Consider the following 14108-nt stretch of genomic DNA (forward strand, 5'->3'; position numbering starts at 1 on the left):
TCAGAATGTTTCCATAGCAAGTGTTTTTACCCATTTCACCAACCTTAATTTGTTCTTCTCCTTCTTCATGTTTGGGCTCTTCCTTTGTTCTGTTACTTCCTGTCACTTCCATCACTGCCTTCTTGTATGCTGGCTATTGCACCCAGAGCCTTACAAACTCCAGGATTCTTGCACTACCATGGACTGAGCTAGATCCTCAGCCTTTGTGCTTGGCTTTTATTTTGAGGTAGGTGGTCACTAAATTGTCCATACTGGTCTTGAACTCACTTTGTAGCCCAGATGGCCTTGAACTTGTAGCTTCCCTGTTCCAAGCTTCCTGAGTAGCTGAAATTATAAGTACACACCATCAGGTCTGCCTGGCTTGCATCCTGTTTTCATCTCTTCATCAACTCCCCCAAGCTCCAGTGTTTTTGTAATTTCTTTTTGATTTATTTATTTTATGTGTATTTGTCTGCATGTATGCATGTATACTACATATGTGCCTGGTGCCCATGGAGTTCAGAAGAGTATATGGGGCTTGAGAAAGGTAAAACAACCAACCCAAGAATTACCTTTTTTTAAAAATAAAATACACGTATTTATTTGTGTCTGTGTGTGTTCCTTTGCATACATGTCTATGGGCGCATGTGTCTCATTATAACACACACACTGAGGTCAAAGGACAACCCACGGGAGTCAGTTTCTTCCTTCCACCTTATGGGTAGAAGGTATCAAACTCAAGTCTCTGGTGTACTGTTAAGCACCTTACCATTCAGCCATCCACTTGCCCGCCTCTACCAGATATTAAAATAGGGCGCATAGCTATAGTTTCTAAAATACAGTGTCTAAAGAAAAGGAAGAAGAAATTGAAGCTAAAAAGGAACCGTGAGGGACTGGGGAGATGGCTTAGTGGTTAAGTAGCACTGGCTGCTCTTCCAGAGGTCCCGAGTTCAGTTCCCAGCAACCACGTGGTAGCTCACAGCTGTCTGTCACTGCAGTCTACAACTGTTGTCCCGTGTGGTCTGATGCCCTCTTTTGGTGTACAGGTGTACATGCAGACAAAACATACACTGTATAATGAGTAAATAAATTTTTTAAAGTAACACTGAAGTGGATACTATGTATTAATCTAACAGTCTTATCTGTCAGGTAATTATGAAGTCATATCACACAAACGCTTATACTGTGATTTATTTAAAGATAATACTAGGACATGTGGTTACGTGTTTCTTGTTTTTGTTTGGAGGGAATATTAATCTGTAGTAAAACAGAAAATTTAATATGGGGGGAGATGAAAATCCAAGTGAATATTCTGAATTTTATTTTAGTACGATTTCTGTTGTAATTAACTTTTACACTGTTGTCTGGCAGGAATTTAGCCGTCTAAATCTTTTAGGATAAACAAAATGTTACCTTTTATTGTTAATATATGAGTGGGAAAACTTTGAGAATGCTTTTTGTGTGTGTGAGGGAGTCACTTTCTAGACTTTTAACAGTGTTTGTAATTTCTGGCAGCTGTTATACTGCACATCGTAGGAGTTGCCAAGAAATAAGAAACATTTCTCTTCACACGGTTATTTGTATTCTCAGCTTTTAACTCACTATATTGTAGAGAGCAGAACAAGAAAACCCCACTCTCTTTGCAGTAACTAAGACTTGTTCCAATCTGTGAGCCACTTAATAAGATGTAAAAATTCAGTTTCTTATTTTTCCAAACTGAGGCTTTTGTATGTCATATAAACTGTACTTAAATCTTAACAGAAAAATAGTAGATTGAACTGGTGGAAGAATTTTCTGAGGAAGACATTTCTAGAAGACAGTCTCAGGAAGTTAGGATTGAAAGCTGGGCTGAGCTCTGGAAGAAATTGATACAAAATGATAAAAGGTTTGACATGTGAAAGCTGACAAAATGGAAAGAAAACATGGATTAAACAATTCAGAAATTGGTGTGGTAGGGTAGCTCAGTGAGTAAGCGCACTTGCTGCATAAGCATGAGGATCTGAGTTCGAATCCCCAGCAAGCACCCTTGTAAAAACATGGACAAGGCTGTATACACCTACAATCCAGGCCAAGTGCTCTGGAGGGGAAGTCAGGAGGAGCCCTGGGTCCTGCTGACCTTCAGCTTCACTCCAGGCAGTGAAAGGTCTTGTCAAGGGAATAAAGCAAAGAGTGGGAGAACCGGGCACCGTGCGTCTACATGTGCACGTGGGTGTGCACAACACACACACACACACACACACACACACACACCAGGAACATATTGATGGAATATATAGATTAATTGCCAAAGTGGAATTATTTAGATTTAACACTTTGATAGTAACTTGATAACTATTGAGATGTCTTGCATTTGACAATTACATTAATGTACATTTAAAAAAAATCTGATTTTCCATTTTATACAAGAAAATACTAGTAATTAGAGTTTTAAATTTTCTTAATTAGAAACAACTCATGGTAAATGCTTTTGAATGTTTAGACAGTAAGGCTTTTTGTACTGTGGTGTTTGTAACATGAATGGAAACTGGTATAGTTTAAGCAACAATTTGACATTTATCCTATGAACGTGCATATTTGAAGTTTATTTTTTGTTCCACTAATATTTGAATACAAATTATATTGTTAGGCTCTGTAGGAGACAAGGATATTAGATTAATATTATATAAGGCAGGTTGTAGAGATGGCTTAGCAATTAAGAACACTAACTGCTCTTGCAGAGGACCCCAGGGTTAAATTCCAGCACCCACATGGTGGCTCACCACTGTTTGTAACTCCATTCCCAAGAGGATCCTGTGCCTTCTTCTGGACCCCTTGGACACTGCACACATGTGGTGCACAGATACACATTCAGGCAAAACACTCATACACATAAAATTAAGAGAAATAAATTTAAAAAATATAAGCCATTATAAATGGAGAAAACAAAGGCCATTTATGCATTACATTTAATGTTTAAAGTTTAGTCACAGCTGGGATGACAAATGGGATTGTTTCCTTTGCCATGATTCTTGTACTAAGCCTTTGCTAGTTCAACATAGGATAATATAACAGTTACTTACAGTTATTTCTTATTCCTTTTTTTAATATGTCCCTTGGTGTTTTGCTTGCATATATGTCTGTGTGAGGATGTCGGATCCAGACAGTTGTCTACTGCCATGTGGGTGCTGGGAATTGAATCAGTCAGGGTCCTCCAAAAGAGCAGCCAGTGCTCTTGACCTCTGAGCCTGTTATCTGAGCCTGTAATTTGTTATTGTGAAAGGTGCTACGTTATCAACATTGTGACTTAGGGATCTGTTTTTTCTCTCTCAAGATTGCTTGCAAATAAAATTTTTTTTTCGTTTTCTTGGCAGAGGTTGCGCACAGAAAATAGGCTTTTAAAACAGCGCATTGAAACATTAGAAAAAGTAAGTAAAATGACTCTTGCTAGTTTCCGTTGAATGCTTATTGTTTAAATATAACAACTCTAAACAGAATTTGGCGTTTACACTCCCTAAGTTGTGGTGCTGACCTCAGCCTCCCTAGCTTCCTGTGCTAGCTAGTTATTAATAGTGAACATCCATGGTAAGGCTTAACTGAAGTTATTATTAGAGTACCATACTGATATCATTTGCTTTTTTTTCTTTTCATAAAACCTCTAAAAAGTATGACTTAGTTGGGAATACATTCTAACAGAATGTTTTAAAGATGAATTTCAAATGTTACCTGAGTTTTGAGCCTCATGTTTTCATTGCAGTGGCTCTTTTAAGGCTTACAGCAGCTTTATATTTCGTCCAAGTGATTGGTTCCCCATTTTAAAATCTGTTTTCATGTTGATTTTCAACACTAGGTAGTTTTATAACTCTTTGGTTTTTAGAATTGTCTTGATATCTACTCATTAGCTTTTCCTTTCTGTTTCATGTAAATAGCAAGTAAGAAAATTTTCATATTTTTCTTATTGTGCTTTTGATAGAATGTGTTTTGTAGTTGTGTTTTTCAGAATGAATTGACTAATATAGTTTAAGAATCTTCTTGGGCTAGTCATATGGCACAAAGTCCTGAGTTCAATTCCAGCACCATATAAACTGGACGTGGTGATGCATGTTCGTAATCCCAGCACTTGGGAGGTGGAGGAGGGTGGGTCAGAAGTTCAAGTCATTCTTGGCCGTATTGTGAGTTTCAGGCCAGCCTACTGTCTCAAACAAAACCAACCAACCCAACAGATTTCCTTAATTGAAAGCAGCTGAATCCAGAAGCTAAAGGTTGAGAGTGAGTTGATGTGAATCTGCTCCTCAAGATATTACCAAGTATATTTAAAATCTCTGAAAATTTATAGATTAATATCCAAGAAAGAAATAACTAGAAAGGGAGATAGTTGCAATGTTTGTCTTTTATTCCAGAAGCTTCCATGACTTTATATTAAGTAGTGGTGCACAAGGACATGATATTCATTACAGGTCTATTGATGGTGTAATGATTGCACATACTCTTGTAAGATTGGATTGAAGTGGCTTGGAAGGCAATTTTACTACGTTTTGGTGATTCTACACGAATATTGAGCTTATTAAATCCTTTTAATTTATATTATCCCTGCCAGCATCAAATACCCAGCTTGCAGTAAAATATGCAACTTAAATGATTTTCATTATTAGAGTTAGATATTTTCATAGAGAAAGTGACATTTCTTCGACTCTTTAGAATGATAAAGAAGATCTAGGAAGGTGTAGTTTAGTTTTATGTCTAGAAGGATAAGTACCCATTCTCACTGGCATGGGACCTTAATTTTGACTTAGCATTTAGAATTCTTGAAGTCCCTAAGTCTCAGTTGAATTCTTGAACCAAAAGTGCACTTCCTCTCTTGTTGTTAAGAGTTTAAGTTGAACTTACGAATTTCTGTTATCATCTTTCCTGCCTTGTTTCTCGGACACTGAAGTTGCACCCAGTTGCTGCCGTGTTTTGTGGGTTGTGTGTTGCTGACTCGGAACTATCCCTTCCTCCCTTTCTGGAAGTGGTTTGATGATATGATTAGGCCTAGAAATAAAGATTTAAAGGTATATTTAAAAAAACAACAAGAACTTGTTTGTCCTAAGTAATAAAAGATTTATCTCTTTTAGAGACATGATTGTCTGTAATGTCCCTATTTTGATTTATTTTAAGATTTAAAAATAAAAACACATTTATTAAAAAGTTTTAATCTAAATGTCCATTTTAATTACCAATGAAAAGTAGATGAAATTTGGGTCTAGATGTTTCTTCTTATTCCTAATTTTATCACTTTGATATCCTGTCTTTTATATTTCTATCTGAATTTTTCCTTTTATAGGAAAGTGCTTCCTTGGCAGATAGATTGATACAGGTATAGTTTTTTTTTTTAATTTTATCTTTTTTATTTTTAGTGTTTTCACTAACCTAAAGAAAATCCTAAACTTAGAAATTCATACTTAATGCATGCAATTTTACATGCATTTTCCTACAAATAATTCTTTGGGCTGGCATATGGATTTATACTTAATGTTTTGATAAATGTATTATTGTTAATTGGATGCCTATCTCTCTGCACGTTTTAAAGCTAACCTTATTTTTAAAGTATTCATTTCAAATAGCAAACAGTGGATTCTGTGACATTAACCACTGTTTATCGAACATTTTAGCCCTGCATGTACAACTCAGTAATATTGCATGAATTGCATTTTTTTTTCATCAACTAAGAGAATTGTTCTTAAGACTGTCAGATGAAAATTTCATTTAGTTTCCTCAAATTTGCTAGAGCAAAATAACAAGCTTCTAGCTAATAATTACCTAGGCTATTCTGTTCTCGAAGGTTTTTTTTTGTTTGTTTGTTTTTTTAACATTTCAAAAAATAACTAAACCTCACAAAGGCAGTCTTTCTTGAATCTATTCTAAATTGCTTTATACACACAAAAAAACTTACGTCCTAAGGGACAAGTGACAAGAGCCCAGGAGGCTGAGGAAAACTACCTCATAAAACGGGAGTTGGCCACCGTCAAACAGCAGAGTGATGAGGCCAGCGCTAAGCTGGAGCAGGCTGAAAGCACCATCAGGGAGCTCCGGCACCATCACCACTGGGTAAGGAGTTGGTAGCCTTCTTCATCTTCCCCGTAGATCACATTGGTGAAAGCACAGCTTTAAGGAACTGTTCAAGCTCTCCTCTGTGTGTTCTGTAATTCAAAGGAGTTCTATTGTGGCCACAAAGATTACTGTTCTTTCTTCTTTTTTGTCTGTAGTTTTGTTAGAAATAGATATTTTCTTTTATATTATATTCTAAGTCATAGAAAATAAGTAATGTGCAGCTGCCTTTTAGATTTTTAGATGTCTCTTTTATAGGAGGTGATCCTGACATCAACTAGTTTTTAATCATTGTAAAGTGAAGTCATTACTCAGCATTTAGAATATGTGCACTTAAAAACTTTCATAATGTTGACAGTTTATATTCCAGCTTAAACTTCCCATATGAGAACATTGAATTATGAGTTAAAGTACATGCTTACATTTACTTGAAGAGGAGAAAAGTTGTCAGATAGGGGAGTAATTCTTAACGAATATAAATTACCACTGGGTGGTGGTGGTACGTGAAAGAGCATTACTCCCCCCCCCCCCACCCAGTCAGGGTTTCTCTGTGTAGTTTTGGTGCCTGTCCTGGATCTCCCTCTGTAGACCAGGCTGACCTCAAACTCACAGAGATCTGCCTGTCTCTGCCTCCCGAGTGCTGGGATTAAAGGCGTGCACCACCACTGCCTGGCTCTAGGGCGTTATGTTTATTCAGTAAAGTTAAGAAACATTGTCTTTTGTATTCAGAAGTTAGAAGACTAGAAGGGAAAAGAGCAATGAAAGCCATAACCCGGCTAGCTCAGTCGGTAGAGCATGAGACTCTTAATCTCAGGGTCGTGGGTTTGTGCCCCATGTTGGGCGCCAGATATTAGTTAAATTATTAAGGCCACTCCACGTAGTTAAAAGGGAGGTTTATTTTGTGTGGTTACTTACAAATGAAGGGATAGGTTGCAGGGTCTGGGAAAGGTATGGCACAGTCTGGTGGTGTTCTCTGGAGAACTCTGCTCAGTCTACCTCCAGTGTCCAGGGTCCTCGAACCAAGAGAGGCCTCTCCTCTTGATCCTGGGTCTTCAGTGTCCTCCCTCAGCCCCGCCTTGTGGGCATGACCATTACCGAAGCCTCAGTGGGGGTTGGAACTTCCAGGCCAAGGCTAGGATGGCTACCCACTACAATAACCATGTATTGTTAGGAAAAATAGGTATGTTAAAGTAACATTGAAATGACCACAGCTGCAGTAGTTTGTGAAGCAGAGAAATGGAATTCTTAACAGTGAGATGGAAATGATTGGTCAGTACAGTGTTGTCTGTTTGGAAGGAAAGTAACTTACTGTGTGTGCATTGGCATCAGCTGCAGTTTTGAGGCAGTAAAGCCACAAAACATAAAAGACAGTTAACGCTGTGAGATTGAACAAGTCAATAGAATGCTGGTTTATCATAGAAGAGTGGCAGTTGTGGACAAAATGTGATGGAGGATCTCCAGACTCGGTTTTGAAGACCAAATAGACCTGCATTATGGAGCTAAAATTTACCAACACAAAGCAGATCCTTACTTCAGAGTTTCCCTTTCCCCACAAAGAGGATGACCTCTCAAATTGCCGTAAACTGTAGGTCATGGAGATAAAGCTATGAGGGTGTACAGAATAAGTGAAATTGAGTAGCATAGCCTTGAATGAACTTCCAAGTTCAAGTTGTATATCTGAGATATTAAAATGCCTTGCAAAATAATTGTAGAAATTGCATTTTCAGAAAATGAGAGATACAGTGGGCTTTGATGTAGACATGTGCATTTCTCACAGAAAGCAATAAGTGAACGTTAGGTTTGTTAATGTGGCTTTGCTTATATGCTTCACTGAGAATTTGAAAAAAATCTTTGTTTTTTTTTTTTTTTTTGAGCTAAGGATCGAACCCAGGGCCTTGCGCTTGCTAGGCAGGTGCTCTACCACTAAGCTAAATCCTTAACCGAAAAAAATCTATTTTATGGCTTAGTAAAAGCTAATTTTCTGTGTCAAGACGGAAAAATGTTATTTCTGGAGCTATAGCTGAAGCTTTATAAGTTATTTGTTTTTTTTTCTTTTTCTTTTTTCTTTCCCAGAGCTGAGGACCGAACCCTGGGCCTTGGGCTTGCTAGGCAAGTGCTCTACCACTGAGCTAAATCCCCAACCCCTATAAGTTATTTGATAGGTTATTAACGAACCTTTTTCTAGTCAAGATAGAAATTAAGATAAAAATAGTAAGTACAAATGGTTAAATATATCAAGAGACTCCTCAGGTATTAAAGGGCTTTGTTGCTTAAACCTGTACATAGTACTTCATATTAGACTGTCCATGTGCATAGTGTGTTCAAGAACTTTATACAAATTTAGTTAATTATTTTAAAAATGGAGCCAGTGTTTTGGATGATAAACCAAGACTAATTCTAATGTTAAATACTACAAACATTTCATTTCTATTTAGAATAAGAAGATGAAAGATTATTTCACAAAATTGATAGCCCTGCTCTTAGAATTAAGATTGAAATATTTATCAATGCCCTATGTAACAAAGTATAAGAGATGTGAATTGAAAGAATCAGAATCTTACCCATTGCAATTCTGACAGAAGAAGTACATTGCAAAGTAGTAGATATTCTAGTGATGGGAAGTGAGTACAGTGTGTTGCTAGATATTTTGCTTATAGTCTTCCTTTAAATACAACTTTTTGAATGTTTGAATTCTTATCATTAGTGTTTAAAATCCATATCCCAGCAGGAGGTAGTGAGTTTCTAATACAACTTTCTACTACTTACTTCCATTTTAGTAGCATTTTATATGATAGGAAGAGCTTTAGGTTTTATATATGGAAGTAGGTTTTAGTCCTATTTTGCTAACTGTGATCTTTGATATTGAATGTACTTTTGTTTAGTGTCAGAAATGATTTAAGTAGAGCTAGACCATTTCAGGTCTCTGATTTTCCCCCTACATAATTTGTCAAATTTAAGTATGTAATTTGATGTGTTTTAAATGTAGAGGGGTTGTGTAACCACCACAATAAAAATGACAATTTCTATCACTCTCAAAATGTCCTGTGTTAGGGTTCATTCTTCACTCTCATCCCAGCAACCTGTGCCTAAATACTTTGGACTCCTCTAGAATTTTCTATAAGTGGAATTGTAAGATAGACTTGCATGTCTAGTTCCTTTTAGTTAGCATATACATTTACTTTTATTTATATATTTTGTGATTTTTTTCTTGTGATAAAATATATACAACATAAAATTTACCATTTAAGCAAGTGTGGTTCAGTGGCATTGAGTCTTTTTCTATTGTTAGTAACATTACCACTGTTATGTTATGAAAATTTCTCATGGTTTTAAATTCTGTACTCATTAATAAGAAACAAATAAGCTTACTGTAGTGAAAAGGCTTACAAAAAAGGATACATTTAGTCAGCGTGGTTACAGTAAATATGTACTGACAGAGCTTGAGAGATGGCTCAGTGGTTAAAACACTTTTTGCTCTTTATAGGGGTCCAGATTGGATTCTCAGTGCCCCCACAGTAGCTCACAGCCATCTGTGATTCCAGTTCAGCTCCCTCTTCTGTTTCTGTGGGTACCTGGCATGCACGTGGTGTGCATACATACATACATGCAGGCAAATGCTCACTGTTTAAAACAAACAAGATGTCCTTATAGGAGCACTCAGAGTTCCTGTGCTGGAGCAAGTGAACAGGGTGGGATCAGAAGGAAGCAAGTGGAAAGCCCCTGAGGCTGGCCTTGGATCCACCTTAGTAAGGGTGTGCTTCCCTTTAGACTAGGTGAGAGGTCTGGGGCTAGAGAAGTGAGCTGCAGCAGGTCACCTGTTCAGGGCTGTGGGACTATAGCCCCCCAGAGCATTAGAGAAACAGGGAAGGTAAGGACTTGAGGCATCTGGATTTTCACTGATTGATGGGGAGAGAACATGTTTCACAACTGGTGGCTATAGGGGCTATTACTCACAGCCAAGCTTTTGTGTGATTTTAGGATATGATATTTGAATAGGCTAATTCTATTTGTTGTGCAAGAGGACAGAGTTTATGTTCACCTACTTAGGAATGCAGTGGGTGTTTCTTTGGGCCAGTGGCAGCATTTCCATCATGATGAGAACTCAAAGTGTGGACAGCCAAGAAGCAGAGAGAGACACGGAACCCAGTGTCTCTTTCAAGGGCTCACCTCTCTATACCCCCCTCCCCCAACTATAGTCCTTTGGTTGGTTTTTACTCTTTGCTCTTTTGGACCCCACCACCCAGCTTCTGAATAAATCCACATGGAGACTTATTCTTTCTTATGAAAGCCCAGCCTTAGCTTGGCTTGTTTCTTGCCAACTTTTCTTAAATTATCCCATCTACTTTTTGCCTCTGGGCCTTTTCTCTTTCTCTATTTCTGTATTTCTTTTCTTTTCTTCCCCCCTCCCCCAGGGTTTCTCTGTAGCTTTGGAGGCTGTCCTGGACTAGCTCTGTAGACCACGCTGGCTTTCGAACTCACAGAGATCCACCTGCCTCTGCCTCCCGAGTGCTGGGATTACAGGCGTGCGCCGCCACCACCACCCGACTTTTCTTTACTTTTTATTCTATGTCTGGCTGACCCCTTCTTTTTTTGCTCCTCAATCTCTCCCAGATTTCTCTTCCTATTTATTCTCTCTGCCTGCCAGCCCCACCTATCCTTTGTCCTGCCTTTTTATTGGCTGTTCATCTCTTTATTAGCCCAATCAGGTGTTTTAGACAGGCAAAGTAACATAGCTTCACAGAGTTAAACAAATGCAAGATAAAATATAACACAAATGTTCCACAGTATAAACAAATGTAACACATCTTAAAATAATATTCTACAACATACCCCTGTGGTGATATTATGTTCCTCAAAATATTATGCACCCTAATAAACTTATCTGGGGTCAGAGAACAGAGCAGCCACTAGATATAGAGGCCAGAAAATGGTGGCACACACACCTTTAATCCTATCGTTCCAGAGGCGGAGATCTGTAGATGTAACCATCTTGTTAAATAAGAAACACAGAGCCAATTACAGAGTTAAAAGCCAAGTGGTCAGAGCAATAGCTGAGAGCTGAAAACCTTACCCTTCACTGCTGCTCTGTCTTTCCTCTCTGCAAGAGGCCTACTTCTGTGTGTTTTTTCTTTTTTTATAGACTTTCTGTTCTGCTTTCTCATTGGTTGTAAACCCAGCCACATGACCTTCTCGTCACTGCCTGTGGTACAGACCTCCAGGTCTTCTATGGTTGGTATTGAGATTAAAGGTGTGTGTGGCCATGCTGGCTGTGTCCTTGAACACACAGAGATCCTGCCTAGCTCTGTCTCCCAAGTGCTGGTATTAAAGGCGTGCAACACCACCGCCCAGCTTCTGCTATGGCTTGCTCTGACCCCAAGGCAACTTTATTAATATACAAATAAAATCATCTTTCAGTACAAATAAACTATCACTATAGAGATCCCCCTGGATCTCTGTGAGTTCAAGGCCACACTGGAAACAGCCAGGCGTGGTAACAAGAGCCTTTAATCCCAGGAAGTGATGGCAGAAAGCAGAAAGGTATATAAGATGTGAAAACCAGGAACTAGGCTGGTTAAGCTTTCAGGCTTTTGAGCAGCAGTTCAGCTGAGATCCATTTGGATGAGGACTCAGAGGCTTCCAGTCTGAGGAAACAGGATCCGCTGAGGAATTGGTAAGGTGAGGTAGCTGTGGCTTGTTCTGCTTCTCTGCTCTTCCAGCATTCACCCCAGTATCTAGCTCCTGGGTTTGTTTTTTGTTTTTGTTTTTGTTTTTTGATTTTTCGAGACAGGATTTTTCTGTGTAGCTTTGTGCCTTTCCTGGAACTCGCTTTGTAGACCAGGCTGGCCTCGAACTCACAGAGATCCACCTGCCTCTGCCTTCCCAGTGCTGGGATTAAAGGCGTGAGCCTGGCCATGGGTTTGTTTTTATAATAAGAACTTTTAAGATTTGTGCTACATACCCCATTTCCTAAAGGTTCCATATTCTTCCATGTCATTTTCTCTGAGGGACATTCAGGTCAAAACTACAGCAGTTGGCCCCTTTAGGTGAATGAGGTGGGTTCGGTTGTGAGGTCTGGAAGGAACAGGCTTAATAGGTTGCTGTAGGGCCACTGGAAGTTTGTGTAACTTGAAAGCTGAGAATGACTCCTGCCCACTATGAATTCAGGAGTTGAAGGTGGAGTCAGTGTGTCCACAATTGGAGGTGCAGTGTGCCAATTAAATGGGGTGCGGCGGTTTGAGTGAGAATGGCCCTCATAGGCTCCCACATTTAGTGCTTGGTTCCTGTTTAGGGAGTATTGTGGGGGTGTGGCCTGTTGGAGAAAGAATGGCAAGGGGTGCTGGGAATTTAAGCCTAAGCTAGGTCCAGCCTCTTTCTTTGTCTCTGTCTTGCTGATGAGATGTCAGCTTTCAGCTGCTGCTCCAAAGCCTGCCTCCCTGCCCCCATGCTTCCTTCCTCCATGATGGTCATGGACTAGCCTGTTAAAACTGTGAGCAAGCCCGGTTTGTGCTGTCTTCTGTAAGGTGCCTTGGTCATGGCATCGCTTTACAGCAGTAGAATTGTAGCTAAGGCGGGGAAAAATAAGGATGGGAAGTTAAAGCATCTTATCAGTAGATTTCAGAATCAAATAGCACCAGGACTGTCCGCCATAGCAAGTGTCAGTTCTCCAGAGTGTGGCAACCTAACTTAAGATTGTGTATATTTAGGAATATGTAGCATTTAGTGTTCCTTCCAATAGAGGGTTTTGATTCTTAATTAATAAAACAGGTGAGAGCAACAAACTCACAGTTGTAGTTCTTAAGAGTTTGTTTTTTAATTATATATACTGTATGTCACTCTGTGTAGGTTTGAACATACGTGTACAGTGTCTACAGAGGCCAGAAGAGGGCTTCTGGAGCTGGAGTTATAGGCAGTTGTAAACCTTCTGATGTGTATGCTTGGAATTGAACTCAGCTCCTCTGGAAGAGCAGTACATACTTTTAAACCACTGAGCCATCTCTCCAGTGCCAACACTGTCTTTAAATACTCCATTCCAGTAACTGGTAAAAGCCAGTTGGTGACAGATCATTACTGAATAGAAAGTCTGAAGAGTTCTGTCACCACATTGAACTGATAGGCATTTATAACAGTATCAAACAATTCAAAATACACATTAAAGGATGTGTGAAGTCTTTATAAAGACACATTCTGGGTCATAAACTTTAAGATATTATATTTAATATTTTTACACGCATATAGTGTGCTTTGATCTCTTAAATATTTAAAAGAATTAAAGTATCTTCTACTTTTATCAGCATTCAGTTAGAAATTAGTAATAGTGGGGCTGGAGGGATGGCTCAGTGGTAAAGGTATTTGCCATGCAAGGGTTTGGATACCTGGAATAAATGCTGGGTAGGAGTAGCAGTCTGCCTGTAATTCCAGCTCTTGGAAGAGGGAGGTGGAGTCCTGGAAGCAAGCTATAGCCAGACCAGCTTGTATTGGCACAATTAGCTCTTGGCTCAGTGGAGAGATCTTGCCTCAGTGAATAAGGTGGAAGGAAACAGTTGAGGAAGGCTCCTGTCGTCAGCCTTGGGCCCTACATGCACACACTTGTAACACACACACACACACACACACACACACACACACACACACACACACACACACCACTTAGTAATGACACCTGGGAAAAATTAGTAATAGACACCTGGAAAATCCCCAAATCTTTGGAAGTTAATACATCTTTACATATGAGTCAAGAGGGGATCTGAAAAGAAACTGGAATATACTCTTTTTTTTTATTATTGTTTTTTTCGAGACAGGGTTTCTCTGTAGCTTTGGAGGCTGTCCTGGAACTCGCTTTGTAGACCAGGCTGGCCTCGAACTCACAGAGATCCACCTGCCTCTGCCTCCCGAATGCTGGGATTACAGGCATGCGCCACCACCGCCTGGCTTGGAATATACTCTTAATTCACTGAAGATATAACATATGAACACTTCTGGGCTCCATCTACTGTAGTGCTTAGTAGAGAAATGTAAAATAGTGCTTGTGTTATGAGAGGCACTAAGTCTTAAACCAATAATGTGTT

The 14108-nt window shown here is 39.1% G+C and overlaps 1 protein-coding gene across 6 annotated transcripts in view; it reads left to right on the plus strand.

The window, feature by feature from the left end:
- Evi5 (ecotropic viral integration site 5) overlaps window positions 1-14108 on the plus strand; it is a 161857-nt gene that overhangs the window by 75254 nt on the left and 72495 nt on the right. For 5 of the 6 annotated variants that reach the window (XM_036200503.1, XM_036200505.1, XM_036200506.1 and 2 more), the window contains 3 exons: window positions 3330-3383; window positions 5279-5311; window positions 5896-6042. In XM_036200503.1, the coding sequence (XP_036056396.1) occupies window positions 3330-3383; window positions 5279-5311; window positions 5896-6042 (234 nt within the window). The remainder of the gene's footprint in view (window positions 1-3329; window positions 3384-5278; window positions 5312-5895; window positions 6043-14108) is intronic. The other variant, XM_036200507.1, reaches the window with a different exon arrangement.

Source organism: Onychomys torridus, chromosome 10, assembly GCF_903995425.1.
Source record: "Onychomys torridus chromosome 10, mOncTor1.1, whole genome shotgun sequence".
Classification (NCBI taxonomy): Eukaryota; Metazoa; Chordata; class Mammalia; order Rodentia; family Cricetidae; genus Onychomys; species Onychomys torridus.